We start from the raw sequence: 23,983 nt of genomic DNA, 5'->3' as shown, positions 1-23,983 counted from the left end.
TAATGAATTTAATTATTATGTTACTTTATGATTTTAGACATTTTTCATCATAAAATAAAGTTATAAAAAATATTATTAAAATAGAGAGATTGATTGGGAGACTTTACAATATTAGAAAAACTAATCAAGAAGTTCCTCAAGTAGCACTTTTATTTGTATGTGTGTTTGTTTTGTCAACAAAATTATAATGGATACTACAATAATAGTAAAACATATAATAACCAATAGTGAAATAATAAAATAAATCAAAAAAATTAATTTCCCAATTCAGTATCATAATCAAGGAGTGAAATGCTACCAAAATAACAAATTTGGTGTGTACATTAAAAATGATCGGAAACAACAACAAAAAAACATAAATGTGCCTAAATCCATATTATTCCAAATTTCCAATATATTCACATTATTATAGTTAGGTTTAATAGATGAGATACCATATTAGAAATCTCAAGTGTGGTGGTTCCCACAAGCAAAGAGGGGAATGAGATAGCTATCTACCTATATTTATATCTCCCACAACTTCACTCTTTTTCCTCAATCAATACACACAAATTAACACACTCGTTCTCCTTCTCTCCATCGTTTGATCGGTTGTTGTCTAAGTTCGATCCAATGGCGGATAACAACGATAACCGGAGATCAATATGGGGAGTCCCGGAGAAGCTTCAGCTTCACATAGCGATGCTGACGTTGCAATTCGGTTACGCCGGGTTCCACGTGGTGTCTCGAGCTGCTCTCAACATGGGGATCAGCAAACTTGTCTTCCCTGTTTATCGTAACATCATCGCCTTGCTTCTTCTCCTTCCCTTCGCTTACTTCCTCGAAAAGTAACCTTTTCACTTCTTCTTTATGTCAAACCCTATATATGTTTTCTAGTTAATAATAGTAATTTAATTAACACACTTACTTGTGTTATTTAGGAAGGAGAGACCAGCGATTACTCTCAACTTTCTCATCCAGTTCTTCTTTTTGGCGCTCATCGGGTACATAAAGATATCTCTATATATATCTTTCACTCTGATTTTTTCAATAACAAAATTGGATTACTAATTAATTTGTTAATGAATTATTACACAACAGGATAACAGCGAACCAAGGGTTTTACTTGTTGGGACTAGAGAACACTTCACCAACATTTGCTTCTTCCATGCAAAACTCTGTTCCCGCCATTACTTTTCTCATGGCTGCTCTTCTCAGGTATTGATGATTGATTCCATATCTCCTTTTTTCTTTCTTACTCTATTAATAATTCGAATCAAAATAATACTAATATTTAAAAAACTTATGAACAGCTAGGATATGTATCACTTTAATAATGTTCAATTTGACTTGTCAACGTACCATAAGTGGATAAAATATTATACGTAGACAAAACATTAAATGGCCCTTCTAACTTAATTACAAAATAGTGATCATCATAGTAGTAACCATACTGTTCATCATGTACTTACTGTATGTAAAAAAACAATACAGGATTGAGAAAGTAAGAATAAACAGAAGAGACGGTATCTCCAAAGTCTTGGGAACAGCTCTCTGCGTAGCTGGAGCTTCCGTCATCACTCTCTACAAGGGTCCAACAATCTACACTCCGACCAGCCACCTCCACACTCACCTGCTCACCACAAACTCAGCCGTGATAGCGCCGTTAGGAGACGCCGCTCCCAAAAACTGGACACTTGGCTGCCTCTACCTGATCGGTCACTGTCTCTCGTGGTCAGGATGGCTCGTGTTCCAAGCTCCGGTTCTTAAATCTTACCCGGCGAGGCTCTCGGTTACGTCTTACACTTGTTTCTTTGGTATCATTCAGTTCTTGATCATTGCTGCTTTCTGTGAAAGAGATTCTCAGGCTTGGGTTTTTCACTCCGGTTGGGAGCTTTTCACCATCCTCTACGCCGTTAGTATTTTTTTTTCAAATCTTTTATTTTAAGCCCTATTGTTTCAAATCAATCAATTTAGTCCTTACAAATTTTGGTTTGATTTTCAGGGAATCGTAGCGTCAGGAATCGCGTTTGCCGTTCAGATTTGGTGTATTGACAGAGGGGGTCCAGTCTTCGTTGCTGTTTACCAACCTGTTCAGACTCTTGTCGTTGCAATCATGGCTTCAATCGCGTTAGGCGAAGAGTTTTACTTGGGCGGGTATGTCAAATTACTAAAACCGAGTTGTTTATTTCGAATTTATTTATACTCCAAGGACCTAAACGGAAAATAAACGTTAAATTGTGACACGTGGCTGTTTTGTAATGGCAGGATCATTGGAGCGGTGTTGATCATAGCAGGGCTTTACTTTGTATTGTACGGTAAGAGCGAAGAGAGGAAATTTGCAGCGCTTGAGAAGGCAGCAATCCAGTCATCCGCGGAGCATGGTATCGAACGTGCACCTGTTTCTCGCAACTCGATCAAGTCGTCGTCCATCACAACTCCACTGCTCCATCAGTCAACGGACAACGTTTGACTTTGTTCTTTCTCTCTCGCAGCTAATAATTACAAAATGCCATTTTACCCCAATTAAAAAGGGAACAATGGTGTCGCCCGTTGTGTTTTTATGACTTTTGTGTCTGCTTTTTTTTTTAGTGTTTTTTTTTTTGCTCTTTTAATTATTAATTACCTAAGAAAGGTTTTTGAGAAAGGAAAAAAGAAAAAAAATGGTGGATGAGACATCATTGTTCATGAGGATGAAGATGATGATGATGATCTATGTGGGAGGAGCTTTGGATTGGGACTTTTCTATATATAATATCTGGCTGATATATTATTGCCATTTTTCTTGTGTTATCTTTTTTTTGTTTCTTTCCTTTTCGATCATGATCAATAGAATGTTATCATTTGCATTTATGATATTTACTATTCCCTCTGTTTCACAAAGATGTCATTTGAAGAAAATATTTTGTTTCACAAAGAATATCATTTTACATTTCCAATGAATGTTTTAATGCTAAATTTTCTTTTTTTATCCCTAAACCCAAAGCTATTTTCATTGAATTTTGATCATTAATCACTTAATAAATAGGGCAAATATGTATGATTCAAACATTTCTTAATTTATGTGAAATGTGTAAAATTGACATTCTTTGTGAAATAGAGGGAATAGTAATTTATCACTGTCGGGATATTCAATTTGGATTAGATCAAACGATTGTTCTCATTCAATTGAAGTAATGGATCTTTCAACAAAAACTGATTAATTAAAAGTGGACTATTAAAACAAAAACAAGCTTTGTTTAACCTATTACTTTTCAATCCAAAATTTTTGAATAGAATCTTAGCCGAATGGAGAAAAACATAAAAATAAAATTAATATGTAATAACTGTTGAAAAAACAAAACTTTATAAGTTTAAATCTAAAATTCGATCAAAACTAATATTCTTATATAATATAAAGTATGGACCAAACCATTTATAACCAGTTGTCTTTTGACCTTTTTTTTTTTGGTAAGGGAGAGGGGACAAAGCCCCTTCCAAATTTATTACGAAATCTTAAAAAAAATTACACACGAGTTCTTCTAGGGAACGCAGTCCCTCTAGCATCTTCATCCAAGATAGAAACAATAGAGATGGGGCAAGAATCAAACAAAACGACCCCGAGGGGCTGAGAGAAGGCATAGTTAGCCAATCCATCCGCCAGACGATTAGCCTCTCTATAACCATGAGAAATTCGGACACTCCAGTCCTTAGAGATAAAGCCATAGCACATGCGTACTAGGGTAGACAAGGGATGGGTCTCACTTATCCCTGTCTTTAGATATTCGACCACCAACTCCGAGTCTACTACAAGGTCTAGCTGCGGTATTCTGTGATCCCAGGCTAAACACAGGCCGTAGTATACTCCCCAAAGCTCTGCCAATGGCGCCGAGCACACACCGATATTCAATGCAAACCCGCCTAACCATTTCCCTTCCGCGTCCCTCAACACCCCACCAGCTGCCGCCGCTCCCGGATTCCCTCTTGAAGCCCCATCCGTATTCAATCGGACCCATCGACATCCGGAGCCTGCCACGAGATCAGTCTTATTTCTCGACCCACCGCACGAGATACACCTTTGGTAACCAAGTGTGCATTGTGCACTGTCTGAGAGATCTCCTTCACAAACCGCACTCGATCCCTACACTTACCAACTTCCCCGAAAACGTTACCACATCTCCACTTCCAGCCCCACCATACGATCATACCAAACAGCGTAGACCATGGCACTCCAAACAACTCCTGATTATTAGACAAATTAGTGAACACCCATTCTAATAAACTTTGATGAAAGAACAGAGATTGGTGACGAGGTGGTATAATCCGCATCCAGACCCCTGAGATCGCAGGGCAATCTCGAAGAATATGTATGATCGTTTCCTCCCCTGCTTTGCACACTATGCAGACCCCAGAATCACTTAAGTGCCGTCTGTGCCTTTCCACATTTGTCATAATAACTTGCTTAACCACCATCCAAAGAAAAACCCTTACTCTTTCTGGTACCGCACTACGCCAAACCATACCGTATAAAATGTCCATATTCTGTCTCGGAACCGTGTTTCTAGTCAGAGCTTCATATGCCGGTTTCACTGTGAATCGCCCATCCAAACTAGCTTTCCACGAGATTCTGTCCTTAGACCCCGTATCAGTATCAACAATAACTGACCTGAGGTTCAAGCACACGAAGTCTGGAAGATATTGTTCAAAACGCGGGAAGTCCCAACCAACACCATCATGCCATAAATCCCGAATCCGAACCTGTTGGAGTTCAACTGGAGGATCTCCTATCCGCCTATCATACAAAGAGAAATCCCCCATCCACTTATCCTTCTAGAATTTGATCATAACTCCATCCCCAAGGACCCAACCGAGACCCGGGATCACCACTTCTCTTAAGCCTACCCCAACACTTCTCCAGGTTGAAGACCAACTGCTCTTTGCTATAAACCAAGATGCATCACCTATCTTGTACTTACTTCTCACAACCCGAGCCCAGAGACTCGATACGTCAAAGAGAACCCTCCATCCAATTTTTGCAACCAACGCCTTATTCATGGGTTCTGCAGCCCGAATACCTAGCCCTCCATTGTCTTTTGACCTTTAAATTGAACTTGGTATTAAAATCTAACATGGTATAAAACTTAGATGACTCGATAGCTACTTTTTTCGATATGAATATTTTGGTCCCATATTATAGTTTCGTTCGAAATACACTCGTAAAAAAGCATCATTTCAAAGAGACCGAATTAGAAACTCCACATTAAAAAAAAAAAAAAAAAAACTCCACGTTTATAATTCAGAGAGCTCCATTTTTCTCTCTCTTTCTCTCTATATAATAACAAGTCCATTAATAAAGTTTTTTTTATGTTACACATAGTGCATAAGCTAAGTCGCATAAGTGTTATCTTTTTTTTTTTTTTTTTATCTGGCATAGAATAAGAAAACAAAGGCCATGAATGGCTGCTGGTTTTTAACTTGTTTTTAGATTTTAGTTTTTAGCTTTTGAATTTTGGTTTTTGTTTTTTTAGTTTTTGATTTTTGGTGTAGATTTTAGTTTTTTTTTCAAAATCTTGAATGGTGACTTGATTAGTTTTTGGTTTTTATGTATAATAATTATTTTAAAAATAATAAAATAATAATTATAATTTTTTTATTAAAAAAAAGATACAATGATGCAGGAAAAAAACATATGTTGCACAATAAAAAAAAAGTTTTAGTTTGTTTTAGAATTTAAGGAAATTAGAATAAATCTATATTAGAAAAAAAAATTTAAAAAAAATCACGCTGAAAAACCAGATTTTTGTGGTTTTTAGATTTTATGAACAAAATGCTAAAATCCTTCAAAATCTGGTTTTCCTAAATTCTAGAAAATCTATTTTTTTCATAATCATGAATGGCTAAAAAATGGATTTTACAGAATCTAAAACCAAAAACTGATGTAAAATCAGGTGTCATTCAAGGCTAAAATTTTACATTCAGGATTTGGTGTTTTGAGTATGAAGCAAACCATTAGTTCAATCCCCTGTAGGCATTAGGTGGAGAGTGGAGTGGAGACCATAGATAGGTGGAGAGCGGAGACCATATATGGGCCGGATATAGATTTTGGGCTGACCATAAACGGGCCAGATTTATACAGATTTTGGGCTGGCCATAAACGGGGCTGGTTTATAATGTGTGATAAACCGTGCCATGTAGTACGCCGGTGAGAGGGTCACACCACACACATAGCACAAAGACGAAGGTATGTAAAAGAGGAAAAATAAAAATAGAATAAGAAGTAAAAACACAACAAACGAGACAATAGTCAACAAACTGAAAGCGAAAATAGAGACATATGTAGTCTACACATTGACCGTTACATTTACACACAACGTAACATCACGTTTTCTTTACACAGATACATTGCACTTCAAGTTTTCCCCATGACACATATTTAGCTTTGAGACACACAACTGTCATTTTTTATTTTTTATGTTTTATGATGTAGTAAGAATCTACTTTTATACTACAGACAAACGACATATATATATAGATGTGAACATATATGGAGCTGGTGTATATTTACATCACGGTGACGATATATTTGTATATGTAATTTTGTATATGATAGTCTTAATAATTAAGGAGATTTTAGTGACACCTCAAAGTGGGGAATGAAAGGAATCCCAATTAGAATAGCCACCGGAAATACAAGTATCAAACGGAGAAATATCATTATCTCCTTCATTAACCCATGGAAACCCTAACGACATTGTAGCTTCTTCCCATATAGAAGAATCATCCATTACCGGTAAATCCACGTTTATATGCTCCCATGATACCTCCTCTGTCACTCTCCTACATGATGACAACTCGTTAGATGAACATGGCGACTCGGAGTCGCTGCTTTTTCCACCCGTGTTGCTGCTTGGTGTCGTCTGGGATGTCTGAGACGACGGTGTATCAGGGTAACTTCTTAAGGACTCTGGGAGGTTAAGGTGAGCCTCGGGACCATAAAGCTTACGAGCTGCGGAGTCATAAGCCAAGGCAGCTTCGCGGGAGGTGTCAAAGGTACCGAGCCAAAGACGAGCTCCTCGGTTAGGCTCACGGATCTCAGCGACCCATTTTCCCCAAGTGCGTTGTCTAACTCCTTTGTAGGTGCAAGACGCGTTATCGGGTCCACCTTTTCCTCTCATACAGCCTTTCCTCGAACTTGCTTGGACAGTTCGTTGTTTCTTGTTAGCACCAACCATCATCACCTTTGGCTCTATGGATGACATGTACGGATGTTGACAGCTCGAAAGTGATGTTATATAAAGATTTTTTGTGAGTGATAAGGCAAAGACATGATGTAATGGGTAGGTGTGTATATATAGTGGAACATAGTGATGAAACGTGGCGTGGAGAAGATATAGCTGGCGCAGACATGACGGAGGGTCGTGTCGCAAGGAGGAAGCTGGTGTTGTGTTTGTAATCCTAACACTTGTCTCGAGAGACCCTTCTCTTTTTGGCAACAGTGATCGTAAAACCAGCAGAGAGAGAGAGACGATTTGAGATTTTCTAAAAAACAAAAGAGAGAGAGATATGGATAAGGTCATCCACGATTGGGGAAATATAAAATATATATCACTATGAATTAACGGTTCGTCGTGTGAACGCATTTAATAGCTAAAAATTAGCCTAATTTTAAATAGCTAAAAATTAAAATTAAAATGCGGAGTTACATTATGTGCTAACTCAAATAATGTAAAAGTTTAATTTTATGTGTCATAGAATCACCAAACCTTTTTTCGATGATTCACTAATATATATTCCCTCCATTTCAAAATATAAAATGCTTTAGTGAAGTTTGTTATTTTATAATATAGAATGTTTTCAAGTTTTTACGTAACTTTTAGATTAGTTTAATATCTTATATTATGTAACTTAAATAATGTAAAAGTTTAATTTTATGTGCCACAGAATTACCAAACCTTTTTTCGATGATTCACTAATATATATTCCTTCTATTTCAAAATATAAAATACTTTAGAGAAGTTTGTTGTTTCATAATATAGAATATTTTCAAGTTTTTACGCAACTTTTAGATTAGTTTAATATTTTATATTATGCAGTATTATTTCTGATTGGTTGAACTTATTAAAAATAAAGATTTTTTAATCTACGTGATTTAATTAAAACATCATATATTTTGAAATATATTTTTTTTTGTCAAACAAATCATATCATACAAGTAACTTGTAAACATTGAAAAAGAATCGTAGGTAGGTTTCCTTAACTCTCCGTACGTAAGTAAAGTCACCAATTTTTTTCCTTGATGTTATCCATTCTCTTGGCTTTTAATTGCCACGTGAAAAAAACATAACAAAATACAAGTATGTATTAGTGTAAGGGTCAGTCATGTGGCGACTATTTGTCCACGAAACTGAACGTACGGGCCCCGAAGGTCCCTCGAAAGAAGACACAAAGTTGGATTTTTACTTCTCCTTTTTAGAGAACATTTGTGGTCGAGACACACGTGAAAAGGCGGCCTCTTCTCATGAGTAGTTTGATAACTACAAAGCTCTAGTTCCAATTATCTCAACATTTCTTTTTTCCAAATAAATAGTCTAGATTTTAATTTGAAGTTGTTTACTTTCAGATAGATTATTGTGGAATTTGGTTAGCATTATTAACAAAATCAATGCAATTGCTTTGTTTTTTTTTCTTAAAGGCTATTGCAAAACTAAGTTAAGATAAACAAATTAACAACTACTTTTCAAAAATAACATTTTAATTTAGACGATAGAAATTACTTTCGAACCTTGTATAAGAAAAAACTAATCAATTAGATTTTTTTTCTTATTACCCATATAGATAAAAATGCTTTATTCTAATTTAGATCATTAAATATCTATTAAATATCTAGTACCCAAAAAAAAAAACATAAAAGCAGTAAGGTTATTTTAAGATGAATTATCTTGTTCAAATGGGGACTTTGTAGTCTTTGTTAATGGTGGATTTGACTTCGATAGTTCCATGCCTTGTGATAGTAGCACAAAAACACCTCTCCGATCTATCACGAAAAATGTTGACTGGGCATATCTTTCTGAAAATCCATTCCCGTTTTTCTTTTTGTTGTTGTCAATCCATTCCCGTTAAAGTGAGGTATCTATTTGTTTTTTAATAAATCAAATAGCCTTAGATTAAATAAAATTGTACGTGAGACAATCATTTGACCCAAAAAGAATGTCGATAACAAAGTCAAAGTTGTTGTTACAATAGTATAAAATTATGATAGAAGAGAAACATATCATCGTCGATGGTGAGTGATGTGTTGGGGATTATTGCAAACATTCATTAGCCACATACTTTTAATGAAAAAAAAATCAAATGTAACTTTTTTCTTTTCTAGAGAGTCCAAATTCCAAGATTTGATTAGCTTGTAGGTTGGTCGTCATCTTCGCTCTTCTCTTTGAGGATCATATATAAATAAGATGCAACGCTAAGTGTAGCGGCGCCTAAGGCGATTCCTCTGAAGACATCGAACTGATCGTACTTGTTATAAAACAAAGCCACGAGAACCGACACGATCGGCCACGTACAAACACTGATCACGTTCGAGAACTCAGCCGAGACAGCCAACACTAGCCCCACGATCCCGACCCAGTATATCTGCCATGCAACGGCTTGACCCACCATAGTCCACACGTAGGAAACTTGCCCCTTCGAGAACCCATCCATCTCTCTCTTCAAGTTGTGATGATCGCCGGAGATGAAAACGGCTGCGACAAAGATGACGGTGGTATAGAGAAACGAGAAGATGAGCAACTCAAGAACAACGACGAAACTTGGTTGTTTTATGTTTGTGGATTCCTTGCAAACGGAGATAAAAGCCTCGAATATGTTCCTGATCTGGGCGAGGAGCAAGGAGAAAAAGACGGCGCCACATACAGCCAGATACATAACACGAAAGGTGTGTATCTTCCCGTTGTAGATGATGGGTGACCCGGCGGAGAAAGTGTTGAGAGTGAAAGTTCCGGCTAGGGTGGCTAAGATGAGAGAAACAATCGTCCATCTGTTGAGTTTTACTTTGTTGGAAAATATAAAGATGGAGAAAATGGGGGTGAAGAAGAGCTGTGACGTGTAGATGAGAGTGAAAACTTTAAAGGGGATCCGGTGTTTAATGTTCGAGAAAAATGCTTGACAAAACATGTAGATGACGATAATAGGGTAAAGTACTAATAGCGCGGCGGCGACTCCATCGGAGGTAATGAGAAGTTGTTTCCGTTTCTTGGAAGAGAGGACGAGGAGAAGGAAAGGGACGAGGAGGATGGGGAATCCGACGACTTGGAGAAGGGATTGAGTCCAGAAGCTGTACCTACGGCTCCGGTTTCTGTGGCGGAAGTAATAGTTCTCGAGGATCCTGGTGATGCATTGACCTGTTACGGCCAAGATGATGCATATGATGATGGTAACCCACTTTTTGAGTCTTTGGTTCGAGTCACTGGTTTGGTTTATTGGTGTACTTGAGCCGTGCTCCATATAGAGCGGCATTTGCACAAATTGTTCTGCAAAGGAGAAACATGTAATGGTTAATCACAACATATTTGATCAGTAAAAAATCCGTTCAGTAATTAAAAAAAAAAAAAAAACATATTTTATCAGAAGAATCTGCTTACCTTGTGAATTAGACTGCATTGGTTGATTATACCCCATTGATAAAAATATACGAGTTTTGAGAGTTTGGAAGCAAATGGTTTAAGATTTGTTGTTATTTGATTATGTTTCTGAGGAATTTAGAAAGCTGAATTTATGTCTTTATAGCCAAGCAATATAATGGTTTGGGGGTGGACTTTTGACGGGGTAAGGCTGTTTTTGCCAGTTGAGCAATTGGGTGTTTTAGTTACTATTTGCAGACATAAATTGAGTATTTTAATTCATTGTCACTTTCTATTCCATTGTGATTTTGTCAACGGAAGACTCATTATTCTGACATATTCCTATGAGTAAGAGACCAAGTATAGTGAGATGACTTTCTCATTCAAATTCCCATGTTTTAGGAATTAATCCCAGGAAGGATGGCCCAATTAAACAGCTCGCTACATAATAATTCTTCGTGGTAGTTAACGAACACTTCTTAGTTCTTGGGATAGAAGAAAATTCAAAATGTATGTTTGGAGTTGAGGAGATGAGCTAGGGAGAAAAAGTACTATATATTAAAATCAAATCCATGTTTTATGTTTAAGACTTGAAATATTTAATTGCATGTTATCACACGGCACAAGGGAGAACATGTAACAGAATAAATGAAATCACTAAAATAATAACTAACACACAAACTTTATTATTTTTCTTACTATTTTCAAAACAATTCGAATTCCATTGGTGTGGAGATGTAAGGATCAGGTTTTAAGAACTCAGAGATGTAAAAGTAATACACAACAAATACAACAACAAACCGCAAAACTCTAGGCATCTTCCAATTACCAAAACCTCTTTTATGCTTGTAAAAAGAAGAAGCGACCGCAATGGCGGAAAGCACTAAAGCGGCTCCTAGAAAGCCACTAAACTCCTCTTCATCGTAATTGCAAAACAAGATTCTAAGAACCGTCACGATCGGATAAGTACAGAGACTGATGACGTTCGAGGTCACGATCGAGTCGGCGAACACAACAAGCCCTACAAGCCCCACCCCATAGATTTGCCACGCGGCGGCTTGACCAACCATAGTCATAACGTAAGAAACCTTTCCCTTCGAGAAACCATTGATCCCTCTCTTCAGATCATGACTCTCGCCGGAGATGAAAACGGATGCAATGGTGGCTATAAGAGACGAGAATATGAGCAATTCTAGAACGTCTTTGAAGCTAGCTTCCCTGGTGCTATTGGTGATGAAAATGTTACGAATGTTGCAGAGGAGAAAAGAGAAAGTGATGGAGGCTAACCAAGCCGACCAATCACCGCTTAAGTTAGAGGAGAGAGTGGTGACGACGACGGTGAAGATGAGAGATATCACAAACCATAGATTGAATTTGATACGGTTGACGATGCCTGAGAAGATCGATGTGAAGTAGAGCTGTGTCCCCTCGATGAGTAGGGACTTCGTGAAAGGTATCTCGAGCTTACCTTTGACGTATAGTTTTACCTGAACCACCATTAGTACGCCGGTACAAAGGTAAAGTACGGTGTGGGAAGATCGATCGGAAGTAATGCGAAGTTGATTGTGTTTTCTGGAAGAGAGGATAAAGAAAGGGAGAAGAAGGAGAGGGAATCCGATGACTCGGAGAAGAGGTTGAGTCCATACGCCGTCATCTTGAAAGTGGTTCCGGTTAGTGTGGTGGTCGTAGAAGGTTTCGAGGAGTTTGGCGATGGATTGACCGGTTATGACGAACATGATGCAGATGATGATGGTACGCCACTTGATGGGTTTCTCGGTTTGGTTAATCAGTGTAGTTGGATCAAGCTCCATATTGATTAGTTGTTCTACATATTCACCGAAAACAGGAGAAACAAAACTAAGTTTACACAAACATTTGCACAACATTAGTATGTGATATATCATGACTCGTGGAATCTAGAACTCAAAATTCAGCCTAACGGCATTCTATCAATTTAGTGGAATACAACTTTACATTCACTAAAAAAAGAAAGCAAAAATGTGACATCAAGATTATACATACCTTGCGGATTTTTCTGCATTAGCTTTTAGCTGATTCTTTGAGTTCCTTAGCGCCTGTTTGGAAGTGATAAAAAATTGTTAAAAACAATTTTCTTGTGAAAATGATCAGTAGGTACGGTTGTGTGTTTTTTTTGTATGATAGATGATTTGTGTTAATATTATCACCCGGTGGTTTGAGGGGTTGACTTTGACGGCGCAAAGGCTCCTAAAACATGTGTATCATCAGTCAGTACGACTTTTGAGCATGTGCATTATAGGTTTATAGCTGTTCTAATGACAACAATAGTAACAAAAAATAATGAACAATTATTAGCTGAAAAAGTCAACTGATTTTTTTTTTTTTTAAGAATCATTGTTAGACTATGCCATTCTATCCAAAAAGTGGAATTTGAGTAAGAAATCGGAACCGTACGTATAACATTACTAGCCAAAATGCTTCTCTTGCATATCATTCTTATCATGTTTTAGGTATCCAAATACAACACCAGTCCATCTTCAGATTATATTCGTAGTTAAACTGAAACACCAATTCATCTTCAGATCCAACCATTCCGAAGACAGAAATAATAAATGAGGTTGAAAGATTTGTCTAAACTATATAACTCATGAAACATACAGTAGATATATAAATTCTTTTTATAATTACCACTATAAAATTTGTTCAAACTTATGATTATTATTTTTTTTTATCAAAGAAAAATTTACATAACATTTTTAATTAATTTGTTCTTTGAAAAATTGTCTTAGTCTAAGAAAAGTTCCATAAATTGTGTGTTGAGAAATATTCATACTAGAGTTTAGCACACATATTTATAAAACAGGAAAAGACATTAACTATTCAAACCAGCACAAACAAATAAAATTAGAACACTTTTATTAATGGATTTAAAAGAAAACTGAAATGAAAAGTATTAACTGGTGTCTTGTCGCTAGCTGTTCCTCTTCTCTTGACGAAGCCTATAATAATAAGAGGCAACGCTAAGAAATGCACAAGCCAAGGCGGCTCCTTTGAAAGCATCAAACTTATCCTTGTCGAAATCAAAGAAGAGAACCGTCAAAACCGAGACGATGGGCCACGTAGAGACGCTGATCACATTCGAGAACACGTCCGAGACGGCGAACACAAGCCCCGCCAAACCCACCCAGTAGATTTGCCACGCGAAGACTTGAACCGTCATTATACCGAGGTACGCCTTCTTCCCAAACACACGAACATCTCTCTTTATAACATGATGCTCGCCGGAAATGAACACGGCCGCCAAGGAGACGACGGTGGCGGCGATGGAGGAGAAGAAGATCAACTCGACAACGGAGGCAAAGCTAGGGTTTCTGTGAGTGGCTACGTCGCGTTTGGAGATGACAGTTTCGAATATGTTCTTGATGGAGCTGAGGGTAATGGAGAAAATTACGGCGGCGAATAAAGCATATAACACGCCCCTAACGTATCTCACTTCGTCCTTGTTAGGTTCTCCAGGGAAGGAAGAATAGAGAGTGAGAGAGCCTGCGGTGATGGAGAAGACGAGAGATATAACTATCCATCGATTAAATTTGATTTTATTGATGAAGAAGGAGAAGATAGGTGTGAATAAGAGCTGTGACGTGTAGATGAGAGTGAAAACGTTAAAGGGTATCTCGTGTTTGCTTATAGCGGCGAGTCTTGCTTGCATAACCATGTCGATGCCGATACAAGGGTATAGTATGGTGAGGTATTTGAGGGAGCTTCGATGGGAGGAGAGACGAGGTTTAGTCAGATTCTCGGTGTAAAGGAGGAAGTAGAGAGGGATGCGGAGGAAAGGGAATCCGATGACTTGGAGGAGGGATAGAATCCATGTGCCTTGGCGTTTGTTGTTTGAGTGGAGGTAATAGTAGTTCTCGATGAGTCTTGCAACGGATTGACCTGTTATGACGAAGATGACGCATATGATGATGGTAGGCCATTTGATGGTGCTTGTCCGGTTCAATGTGGCGGTTTGGTTCATCAATGTGGTTGAGCTATGCTCCTCATTGTGGATTGGTATCTGCACAAATTTTCCTACACCTACCAAAGAGAAACATACATACATGCATGACTAAAAAGGTAAAACATATATACATGCACAAAGGTAAACATAATTTGTCTACCTTGTGGATTGTTCTGCATCAGCTGATCGCGTCCCATGATTTACAGAGTTCTAAGGATGCCGGAAATTTTTCTCTTGGTTCAGGGCAGACGTTTGTAGTTGTATATTGTCTTCGTAAAGATGATCAGTTTTGTACTGAACTTTGTGTGTGTTTGGACTGGATGATGTTTGCGTTTATATACCAAGTGATTAATTTGGAAGTGGACTTTGACGGCGTACTGATCTGACTTGGTTTTAACTACACCTTGCAAAGCAATCATATTTAATTCTTCTTTGGTTGGAACTTTTTCGTTTCTTAGATTTGATTAATTTGACATTGATATCTAACAGTGAAGCAAAGACGTGTCAAAGAGTTTCTTGGTACCTTAACAAAAATTGAGTAAAATTTATTTCTCTTAATATATTTAGATGATGTTATATCTAGTCATTGTTGTTTTGTTAATAATTCCCAAGTCACTGTTGACCTGTGAAAAGGACTGAGCTCAATCCCTTGACTTTGAGTACTTTAAACTTTTTATTCTTGGATCAAGGTCTTCAATAAGTATTGAAGTTTTAAGGATCTGATATCATTTTTGTTTAATCTTATAACTCATATAAAAAGACATTTAATACTATAGTTTTGCTAGTCTTTTTTATTTGTGGTCAAACAGTTAAGAAAACATTTGATAGACTTATTCAACTTCCAACGTTTTGTGAATCATGGTCATGGGTCATGGACCAGGCTCCATTCTCATGACCAGACAACACTCTATGACATTGACATAATTCAGGTCATTCGTAGCAAAACCAGACGATCAAACTTACTCCAGTGTCTAAGTACTCAACATGAACACTTATAGCCAGTTTATTAAAAATAATCCAGGCTTCAACTTAAGAAGAGCACAACACTTTTGTACTCAATTCAGCTAAATCTTATCAATTTCCCAAACATCTAATTAGTACCCACCATTATTAATATTTTTATAATGGCGTTAATAAGAAAACGAAATTGCACATACGAATAATGTAATTGTAGATTACAAAAGAAATGTTATCAGAAACGATGAAAAAAACTCCAAGTTCCAAGATTGATTTAGCTCGTGGCCTCGTCACCGTCACTATCTTGTTTATGAATCATATATATGTAAGACGCTACGCTTAGAGCAGCAAAGCCTATGGTAATCCCGTTAAAGACATCGTACTGATTATCTCCGTAATGGAACAGAAGCACCAGGACCGATACGAGGGGCCACGTACAGACGCTGATCACGTTCGAGAACACACTCGAGACTACGCACACGAGACCCACGATCCCAACCCAGTAAATCTGCCACGCAACGGCTTGACCAACCATAGTCTTCACGTAAGCAGCTTTCCCCTTCGAAAACCCATCCATTACCCTCTTCAAATCCTGATGCTCGCCGGAAATGAAAACGAATGGGACGGTGACGACGGTGGCGACGAAGGACGAGAAAATCAGCATTTTCAGACGAAGGACGAAAACTCCGAGTTTCCTGTACGTAGGGTCGTCACGATCGGGGATGACATCGTCAAAAAGGTTGTGGACCTCGACGAGGAGGCCGGAGAAAAATACGCAAGCTGTGAAAGCGTAAGCTATACCCGAGTCGTATTTCCTCTCGTGCTTGTTAGGTCCTCCGGCGAAGGAAGACGAGAAAGTGAGAGCACCAGCGAGGATGGCGAAGACGAGAGATATAACAGTCCATCGACAGAATTTGATTTTCTTGTAAACGACGCTGGTCAACACGGTGAATAAGATCTGCGTCGCGTAGACGGGAGTGAAAACACTAAAAGGTAACTCGAATTTACTCTGTGAGGATGATGCTGCCTGAATCGCCATCATGATACCGAGAGCAAAGTAAAATATGGCGAGGTATTTGTTGGAACGTTGGATGAAAGTATATGGGAGTCGTCGGTTCTGTTTTATGAAACAGAGGAAGAGGAAAGGGAAGATAAGGATGGGGAAGCCGATGAACTGGAGAAGTGATTGAGTCCAGATGCCGTTGTTTTTACGGTGTTTGTTTACTTTGTGGAGGTAGTAGAAGTTCTCGAGGAGTCTTGCGATGGATTGACCTGTTATGGCGAGGATGATGTAGATGCTGATGGTAAACCACTTGTTGCATCTCCGGTCAGATGATCCGGTTCGGTTGTTGTACAGTGTTGATGATGACCTAGGTTCGGTATTGAGCCGGATATGCGCGAATCCTTCTGCATCTACCCAACCAACCAACCATAAGAAAACAGGTGACACATGATGATTATGAATACTTGCATATCATGTGATCAGGAAACGAGATAGAAGAAATCTGCCTACCTTGCTGCATTCGTTGATTTTGTCTCATGATACTAATTCTGAGTTACTACAACTTGGAAGCGTATTAAGTTATGAGGAAGATTCGTAATACTAATTATCTTAAATCCAGAATTAATGACTGTTTTATACATGTATCGTTTCCCAGTCATGATGATCTGTAGGTGATGTGTTTTTTTGGATGATGTTTTGGGGAAATCCAATAAACTGGGTTTTGTCTCTATTACCAAGTATAATGAGTTTGGAGGTAGACTTTGACGGAGTAAGGCCTGTTAGAATTTGGAGATGAAAACTGATGTCTGAGATAGTCACAGAATTAAGAGACCAGGTACAGATTCAATGAATGAATCGGTCATTCAATTTCAACTTTTCTACTAAAAAGGAGAAAGCTTCATACTATTTCCTTTTTTTTTTTCCTACTTCTATCTCGTCGATAGAAGTATTCAATTCCCTCATTTGTTTAGGTATTCATTTTTCATGGCCACGTCACATCCCAAGTAGATCATTCTTTATTTTCGACAATTGTCAACTTCTCGATCCTAAATACACCGCCTCCCCTGCCCCTGGTATATCTGGAGGAGGCTCTGGTGTTATCAGAAATCACGTACGTCATGGTAAGAGTCATAATGTGGTATCAAATAACACAACTTAACTCTCAATCAACTGATTCCAACCGAATGCCTAACTTTAATCCTATTCAACAAAAATCCCATTAATTCCACATCCGAAGCTTACGCAATTGGTTGTCTTAGAAAAAAGCAAAAATGGAAACTCTGACTTTCTACGGACTACGATACTCAGTTTCATCTACAGCAGAGGTAATTTAACCACTAACCAGTACCATAATTCTAACACCATGATGGCTTACAGACTAATAATCTATTCTAGGCTACTGCACAGTCTAGCTCAAGAACCACCAAAATCACCATAATTTATAACCGCCATATTACACTTTACTAAACTTTGCAGTATTTCATAAATTTCGTATATTCAATTACTGACAAAGCTCAATATAGAGAGATTCAGAGTTCTATGTACCAGTAGAATTAAGTAGAGAACACACACTAAGACGAGGAAGGAAACACATCTTTAACAGCAGAAGCTGCAGTCAAGTAATTAAGTGTATTCCTCAACGTCTCTCTTTCTCTCTTTAACCTAGCCGCAGTATCTTCAAGCTCAAGCAACGCTTGCTGCTCTCTAGGAGCTCCTTCAAACGTACTCCCGACAAAGAACGAGAACGGCGTCGGAAACTGATTCCTCCTCAGGTCTTGCACTTCCTTCTCAGCCTTCCCATTCAATCTATTCGATAACCTAATCACTTCTTTCATCAGAACTTCGACCTCGTTCGCTGACGAATCAAGATTCTCTTCACCTGACGGACGATCTTCAAGCCACGTCACTTCTCCGACTAGGTAAGGTTTCGTACGGACAAGATTCGTGACTCGGAACCGTTCTTGTCCTTTGCATATCAAAAAGAACCGATCGTCGACTAGACGCTCGTGTTTCACGACTTCGCCGACGCAACCGACTTCAGCAGCGGATCCGGAGACGGAGTCGGAGTAAACGATGCCGAACTTGAGATCGGACTGGAGGAGAGTGTGCATCATGATACGGTAACGGAACTCGAAGATCTGAAGAGGGAGGATTGCTCCGGGGAAGAGAACGAGTGGGAGTGGGAAGAGAGGTAACTCGACGATGTCATCGGATTTTGGAGATTTCGCGTTGTTGTAATTGTATAAGGATTTTTCTTTCCGTGACTTGCACTAAAGGTTATCGATAATGACCGCGGAGTACATATGAGGCCCTTGCCTGGAATGTTTCCTTTTGCTTCATCCAATTCAAAGGTAAAAATGTTGTTCTCTTCTCAATGATTTTGCATATATGGAGTCATCATTAAGATGGTAAAGAGTAATGAAGCAACAATTCAGCTTCAGTGCTAGTTCTTTCGTCAGACTAATTACGATTCAGGATGGATTCTTCAACTAATGATTTGAAAACTTTAATCTTCTGTCTTGATCTTTTCTTTACAATATCAGCGTTGTTACCAATGTAGAAGTTTGTGTTTGTGTTTGAATGAGCAGGAAAAGAAGAGACCTGTCCCAGTCAAGCAAACAGAGGTGAAGAGGACGAGAAGAGATCGTGGTGAGCTTGAAGGTATAATGTTCAAGCTATTCGAAGGACAACCTAACTGGACATTGAAGCAGCTTGTGCAAGAGACGGACCAACCAGCACAGTTCCTGAAAGAAATACTGAACGAGCTGTGCGTGTACAATAAGAGAGGATCCAACCAAGGGACATATGAGCTTAAACCTGAATACAAGAAAAGTGCTGAAGATGACACAGGTGGGCAGTAAAGCCAATCCCTTGTCTAGTAGTACTCTATATATGTGCCATAGTCGTAACATGGTTATTATACCCTGAGTCATTGATCGGGTTAAAAAGATTTTAGCAGAGAGGAGAAAAGAAGGATTTTAATTTGTCAAACATATTTATTTTGTATTATTGACCGAAACAGACAAATATAAAAAGTGAGTGTTTTGTTTATGACATATAACAAAATTACAAAATCATGTGGCGGTTTGGTTGGATATAAACATATAACGAACACAAAAGTCTTGTCCAAAGAGACTGAGACGTCAATGTGTCTTCCACTGCTTGAACACGAGTGTGATTGAGCGAGCTTTTGAAAACGACATGAATTTCTCCTATAAACTGCGTCCGAGATATTCACTCTGAAGATTCCAAGTTGTGTTACATTTGAGCCGTAGATTGGGATGATGGATATTAATGGAAGAGACAACAATATAAATGGTAATGTACGTCCCACCTTTGGTTTGTGGCAGACATACTAATCATGTTTGCATTTTGAGTTCTCCTCTAACTGTATTACTCATTTCAAATTTTTCGATCACGTAAGTTTTGAATGAATCAGAGGAACGACATTGCAATTTCTTTCTATGCAATAACGGAATTTTATGATTTTAGATTAGACACACATTCATCAAATACTGTAACATAATTTTCTAGAAGCCTACTAAAATGATACTAGGAGAGAAACTCGTGCGTGGCAAGGTGGTTACTGTTTTAGAAATTAAAACTAAAAGACATAAACTCGGAAAACCCGTAGAGTGACTTTTCTAGTTAGGTGTTGTTTCGTTTGTGCATCAAAATGCATATGCCAATTGCCAAATAATGTTGTTCGTTTAAGCACAAATAAACATATCAGTGAAGTGTAGGAGCTGATTTATAGAAGAAACTCATCCAAAACTATTCAAATTTAAAATATTGAAAAATACTCTCAAGATTTTTCAGTTGTTTTGGCAAAATTTAGATACTCATGCTAATCTACAACAAACAGTAGGAGAGAAATTAGTATTGAACTTGATCAACTCATCCACTTTCTAAATTTGTTTTTTTTTTTTAGTTTTTACTATTTCTCTCTCAGCAAGCCGAAATAGAATTTGATTAGAAAATTTGTTTTAAAAGATACAGAATCCCTAGCTCCTTTTACAAATCCATTTACCTTTTTGATCATTTAAATAAATTTTCATTGTTACTGGATCTATTTATAGGCTAAGATCGTATCATAGAAATTTATGATGAAAACAGTGAAAAAAGCATGCAAATTTAAGGAATCATCATTAGTACTTTAACTGTTAGCAAAATCTTTTTCTTTCCTTTTTTTGATTGCAAATGCTGAAAAGATATAAGTTCTCTTATTGTTTTTTTGACCAAGTCACAGACGTAAACGAAGAAAACAAAGAATGCGAAAAAGACATGTAAAGTGGTATATTGTAATTTTGTTAATTATTTTTGTTTGTTTGTTAATTACAAACTGTAAATCTTTACAAACAAATATTCTGCGCGAATGATTTCTCAACTGTATATGTATTATAATCATCCGATTACAGTAAAACAAAAATTAAAAAATAGAAAATATATACATGATGTTTAAAGTTATGAGAACTTAATTCATGTGAGTTAGCTTATGGAGCACAGAAGCGTGACTTGATAAAAGGAAGAGATAACAAAATGATCATGTTTAAGGTGGAAAAATGGTGTTATAGGAAGACTATAAGAAATTGAATTATGGCAATTATATCAGTAGTTTAATCATGTCGGACTATCTCTAACTAAGAAATCCCACCAAATTTCATGTCAAATATAGTGGATGGGTTGAAATTTTCCCATAATTAAGTTATGCATGCATGCCAAGCAAAAGCAATCGAGATGAATAAAAACAAAGAAAATATAAAAAGTCAGTATATGTTTGGACATAGAGAAGACTTCGCATGCAAAAAGCCAACCCACAAATAGTTGCAGAAACACCTAATTGCTTGTTAGGGAAAAAAATTTATATTTTTTCAAAGAAAAATTTTCGTTGAAAATTATATTTTTTCCAAGATAACTGAGTATAAGTTTTTCTTGATTTTATAATAAATTAATTTTTTAAGAAAATATTTGTAAACAAAAATTGTGTAGAAATGGTATGGCCTCATGTGTTGCAAATTGGCTAAATTTTCGTAACAACAGGTCGTAAAATGCAACAGCCCACAGTTCGTCGAACTGAAATCAAGAAAAAAGAGAGCTGTTTATACTAATAAACGTATTGAAATTACGTTAGTGGGATAAGTGGCATTAGTCTTATAATAATATGTTGAAGGGTCATACTTGTCTCGTCGTTATAGTGTTGTCATACGTCAAGGTGTCTCCTTAGTGACATCCACTTATCATCACAGATTCACAATTCACAACGAATCTAAGGACACTCTATATCAAACATCAATCAAAGCATCGGATGAATACTTTACATGCATAGTTTTTCTATCATAAAAGTGGACACCATTGAATTGCATGTGAACGGTGAACCACCACTACAGTTATGGAGGTGTATACAGTCATTAAATGTGTTCCAGTTTTGCAGAACCGTGTCTACGTTCTTCAGACAATCAGTCGGAGCGTTTTATCTTTGCTGATTATGACTGAGCACATAGTGTATTGGCTAATTAGTGAGACAATAAGAATCAAGTTTATAAGACTCCAAATTTATGCATTGATCTTCTCAAAATCTCTAAAAGTAATTTCGTTCTTTTTTATTAAAAGTTTAGGTTAAAAGCTAAAACTATTTGTGTGCTAAAACTAAAATTCAAAAGAGGAGTGAGAAAAAAGAGAATAGAGAGAGATCGGAGACAAGAAGATTCGCTCGTGGGCGAGCAAGAATGATAAAGAAATGAAATAAAGTGAGGAAAAAGGAGACAAGGCAATTAAATATCCCAACTAAGATTGGTCTCCCTCTCCTCTTCTTCGTCTCTGCTCGTTACCGGTTCCTATCTTGCTGGGTCCTTACCCGATCCGTTACTGTCTTGCTGGGTCCTTACCCGACCCGTTTCTTTACCCTTTACCCGAGAGATTTAGATCAAACTTTTATAAAGAGTTAAAGGGGTTTCTATTCTTCTTTTTCAACCTAAAAAGGGATTTGTTTTCTTCCTTTTTAACTAAATAAGGGTTTATCTTCTGTCACAAAGACGAAAAATGCTAATTAATTGCATCAGTTTGTATTTAACTAAACACTTTTGTAAGCACTAGTTCCGGAAATTGGGCTAATTAATACAACCTTCCGTCTTTACCATGAATAATACGCCTTCTTTATAATAGCAAATGATGTTTAGTGATCTTTCACACTAGTAGTCTTCATAAGAAACAAACCAAGATACTTCATCCTACCATCTACTATAATAAATTTATTATTTTCAGTGTTATGCAATTTTGAATTAAATTTGACACTTAGTTATGAGTTCAATGCTTGTTTCGCATAGGTAACAATAGATCATCATTTGGGAATGATATAAAACTACCTAAAATTTAAACTAGTATAAATCATGAAGCTATGTTATAGATCTCATGATGGGCATCATATATAAACTACTCGACAAATTAAGTTTTGGTGCTGGATTTGGTTTGTATCCATAGCTTGTTATTAATTGGTAAGGATTCAGAAATCCAAGCCAACAGCAGAATTTAGAAGACAAAAATTACTAGCCCACATCATAAATTATGTGCCAAACGGTCGGCTTTATTAATGACCTTGGTAAAAACATGACGAAAATATAGATGAGATGGGATCTCTTATATTAAACAGTCTGTGAAAAAGGCAATTGATGTCTTCTGATTCGCTACCATACATGTCATCTTCTAAATCAAAACCTTCACTATGAATGAATGGAAGAAAGGCTCATGCTAAGACCTCTAGCAAACTATGTATAGATTTGGAAATTTCCGTATAGTTAATGAAGGGGTCTAGTCTTGTGCCTTCCCGACAAATGGCACTATAAATACGGTTGAGCATACGTGTGCCAGTTGCACGGCCAATGGCATCACATACTATTATTTTCTTAGGTTTTTTAAGAATACCCTAAAACTACACTAAACAAAATTGATTTCAAGAAACGTCACAACTTTGTTATTGTTCATTAAAAAAATTACAATAAAAAGAAGAATATTTTATCATTTCTAAACATATTACATGTAGTTATCTAAAACAGTTTTGTGAAAACAAATTCTACGAAATGTTATTTCGTCGTGATATTACTACATTTTTATACATACGTGGAACGGGGGAGAAAAATACATATTTGGTTTGATTTCACGTGGATATGCACATGTTTCTGAGCACACTTTACTAAACAGTCTCACTGTTTTGTATACATTGTCGATCTCTCCAAAAATAACAAAACAAAAAAGAAAGAGAAAAATGAAAGAATACAAGCAACCATCAAAATTTTCGATGATTCTATTCTATAAGGATACAAATGTATTTGACTATCGGAACTAATATTAAAGTAATACAATTACACTTACACACACATATATATATATATATATATGAAAATAGAACTAGAATAATTGAGGACAAATACAGATAATAATATTGGTGTAAGCGTGTACATAAATATTGAT

General features: G+C 37.0%; 5 protein-coding genes and 2 pseudogenes across 6 annotated transcripts; 2 read left to right on the top strand and 5 right to left on the bottom strand.

The window, feature by feature from the left end:
* The first annotated feature begins 264 nt into the window (after window positions 1-264).
* LOC147939214 (protein WALLS ARE THIN 1-like) lies at window positions 265-2,830 on the top strand. The gene is made up of 6 exons (XM_087463776.1): window positions 265-827; window positions 921-983; window positions 1,081-1,197; window positions 1,474-1,894; window positions 1,985-2,136; window positions 2,248-2,830. The coding sequence occupies exons 1-6, from the start codon at window positions 613-615 to the stop codon at window positions 2,450-2,452; spliced, it is 1,173 nt and encodes a 390-aa protein (XP_087319902.1). The 5' UTR covers window positions 265-612; the 3' UTR covers window positions 2,453-2,830.
* A 3,372-nt stretch (window positions 2,831-6,202) lies between these two features.
* Window positions 6,203-7,564, bottom strand: LOC147939213 (dehydration-responsive element-binding protein 2D pseudogene; annotated as a pseudogene). The gene has a single exon (XR_015565052.1). The product of XR_015565052.1 is annotated as a dehydration-responsive element-binding protein 2D pseudogene (transcript).
* A 1,790-nt stretch (window positions 7,565-9,354) lies between these two features.
* LOC147939212 (putative purine permease 15) lies at window positions 9,355-10,635 on the bottom strand. Its single transcript, XM_087463775.1, has 2 exons — window positions 10,599-10,635; window positions 9,355-10,487 (listed from the first exon to the last, which is right to left on the bottom strand). Exons 1-2 carry the CDS (start codon window positions 10,633-10,635, stop codon window positions 9,355-9,357), a joined length of 1,170 nt encoding a protein of 389 aa, XP_087319901.1.
* A 605-nt stretch (window positions 10,636-11,240) lies between these two features.
* On the bottom strand, window positions 11,241-12,724 carry LOC104715851 (purine permease 14-like). Its single transcript, XM_010433225.2, has 2 exons — window positions 12,600-12,724; window positions 11,241-12,402 (listed from the first exon to the last, which is right to left on the bottom strand). Exons 1-2 carry the CDS (start codon window positions 12,616-12,618, stop codon window positions 11,282-11,284), a joined length of 1,140 nt encoding a protein of 379 aa, XP_010431527.1. The 5' UTR covers window positions 12,619-12,724; the 3' UTR covers window positions 11,241-11,281.
* An 803-nt stretch (window positions 12,725-13,527) lies between these two features.
* LOC147939211 (purine permease 14 pseudogene) lies at window positions 13,528-14,756 on the bottom strand (annotated as a pseudogene).
* Window positions 14,757-15,535: 779 nt separating this feature from the next.
* On the bottom strand, window positions 15,536-17,358 carry LOC104713200 (putative purine permease 15). The gene is made up of 2 exons (XM_010430272.2): window positions 17,030-17,358; window positions 15,536-16,929 (listed from the first exon to the last, which is right to left on the bottom strand). Exons 1-2 carry the CDS (start codon window positions 17,055-17,057, stop codon window positions 15,791-15,793), a joined length of 1,167 nt encoding a protein of 388 aa, XP_010428574.1. The 5' UTR covers window positions 17,058-17,358; the 3' UTR covers window positions 15,536-15,790.
* A 1,375-nt stretch (window positions 17,359-18,733) lies between these two features.
* Window positions 18,734-19,585, top strand: LOC147939210 (uncharacterized). Its single transcript, XM_087463774.1, has 2 exons — window positions 18,734-18,870; window positions 19,108-19,585. Exons 1-2 carry the CDS (start codon window positions 18,823-18,825, stop codon window positions 19,378-19,380), a joined length of 321 nt encoding a protein of 106 aa, XP_087319900.1. The 5' UTR covers window positions 18,734-18,822; the 3' UTR covers window positions 19,381-19,585.
* Window positions 19,586-23,983: the final 4,398 nt, after the last annotated feature.

This window comes from Camelina sativa, chromosome 9, assembly GCF_030686135.1.
Source record: "Camelina sativa cultivar CO46 ecotype springtype chromosome 9, ASM3068613v1".
NCBI lineage: Eukaryota > Viridiplantae > Streptophyta > Magnoliopsida > Brassicales > Brassicaceae > Camelina > Camelina sativa.
The sequence above is the reverse complement of the archived record's forward strand: the minus strand, read 5'-3'. Positions and strand labels throughout refer to the sequence as shown.

What these genes read in the sequence shown, in the direction of transcription:
- LOC147939214 (XM_087463776.1), top strand. Translation starts at nt 613, where the DNA reads ATGGCGGATAACAACGATAACCGGAGATCAATATGGGGAGTCCCGGAG. An exon ending in TTCGCTTACTTCCTCGAAAA is followed by an intron (nt 828 to 920) that starts GTAACCTTTTCA and finishes TGTGTTATTTAG; the next exon opens with GAAGGAGAGACCAGCGATTA. An exon ending in TTCTTTTTGGCGCTCATCGG is followed by an intron (nt 984 to 1,080) that starts GTACATAAAGAT and finishes ATTACACAACAG; the next exon opens with GATAACAGCGAACCAAGGGT.
- LOC147939212 (XM_087463775.1), bottom strand. Translation starts at nt 10,635, where the DNA reads ATGGGGTATAATCAACCAATGCAGTCTAATTCACAAG. An exon ending in AATGCAGTCTAATTCACAAG is followed by an intron (nt 10,488 to 10,598) that starts GTAAGCAGATTC and finishes TCTCCTTTGCAG; the next exon opens with AACAATTTGTGCAAATGCCG.
- LOC104713200 (XM_010430272.2), bottom strand. Translation starts at nt 17,057, where the DNA reads ATGAGACAAAATCAACGAATGCAGCAAG. An exon ending in AAATCAACGAATGCAGCAAG is followed by an intron (nt 16,930 to 17,029) that starts GTAGGCAGATTT and finishes TTGGTTGGGTAG; the next exon opens with ATGCAGAAGGATTCGCGCAT.
- LOC147939210 (XM_087463774.1), top strand. Translation starts at nt 18,823, where the DNA reads ATGAGGCCCTTGCCTGGAATGTTTCCTTTTGCTTCATCCAATTCAAAG. An exon ending in TTGCTTCATCCAATTCAAAG is followed by an intron (nt 18,871 to 19,107) that starts GTAAAAATGTTG and finishes TTGAATGAGCAG; the next exon opens with GAAAAGAAGAGACCTGTCCC.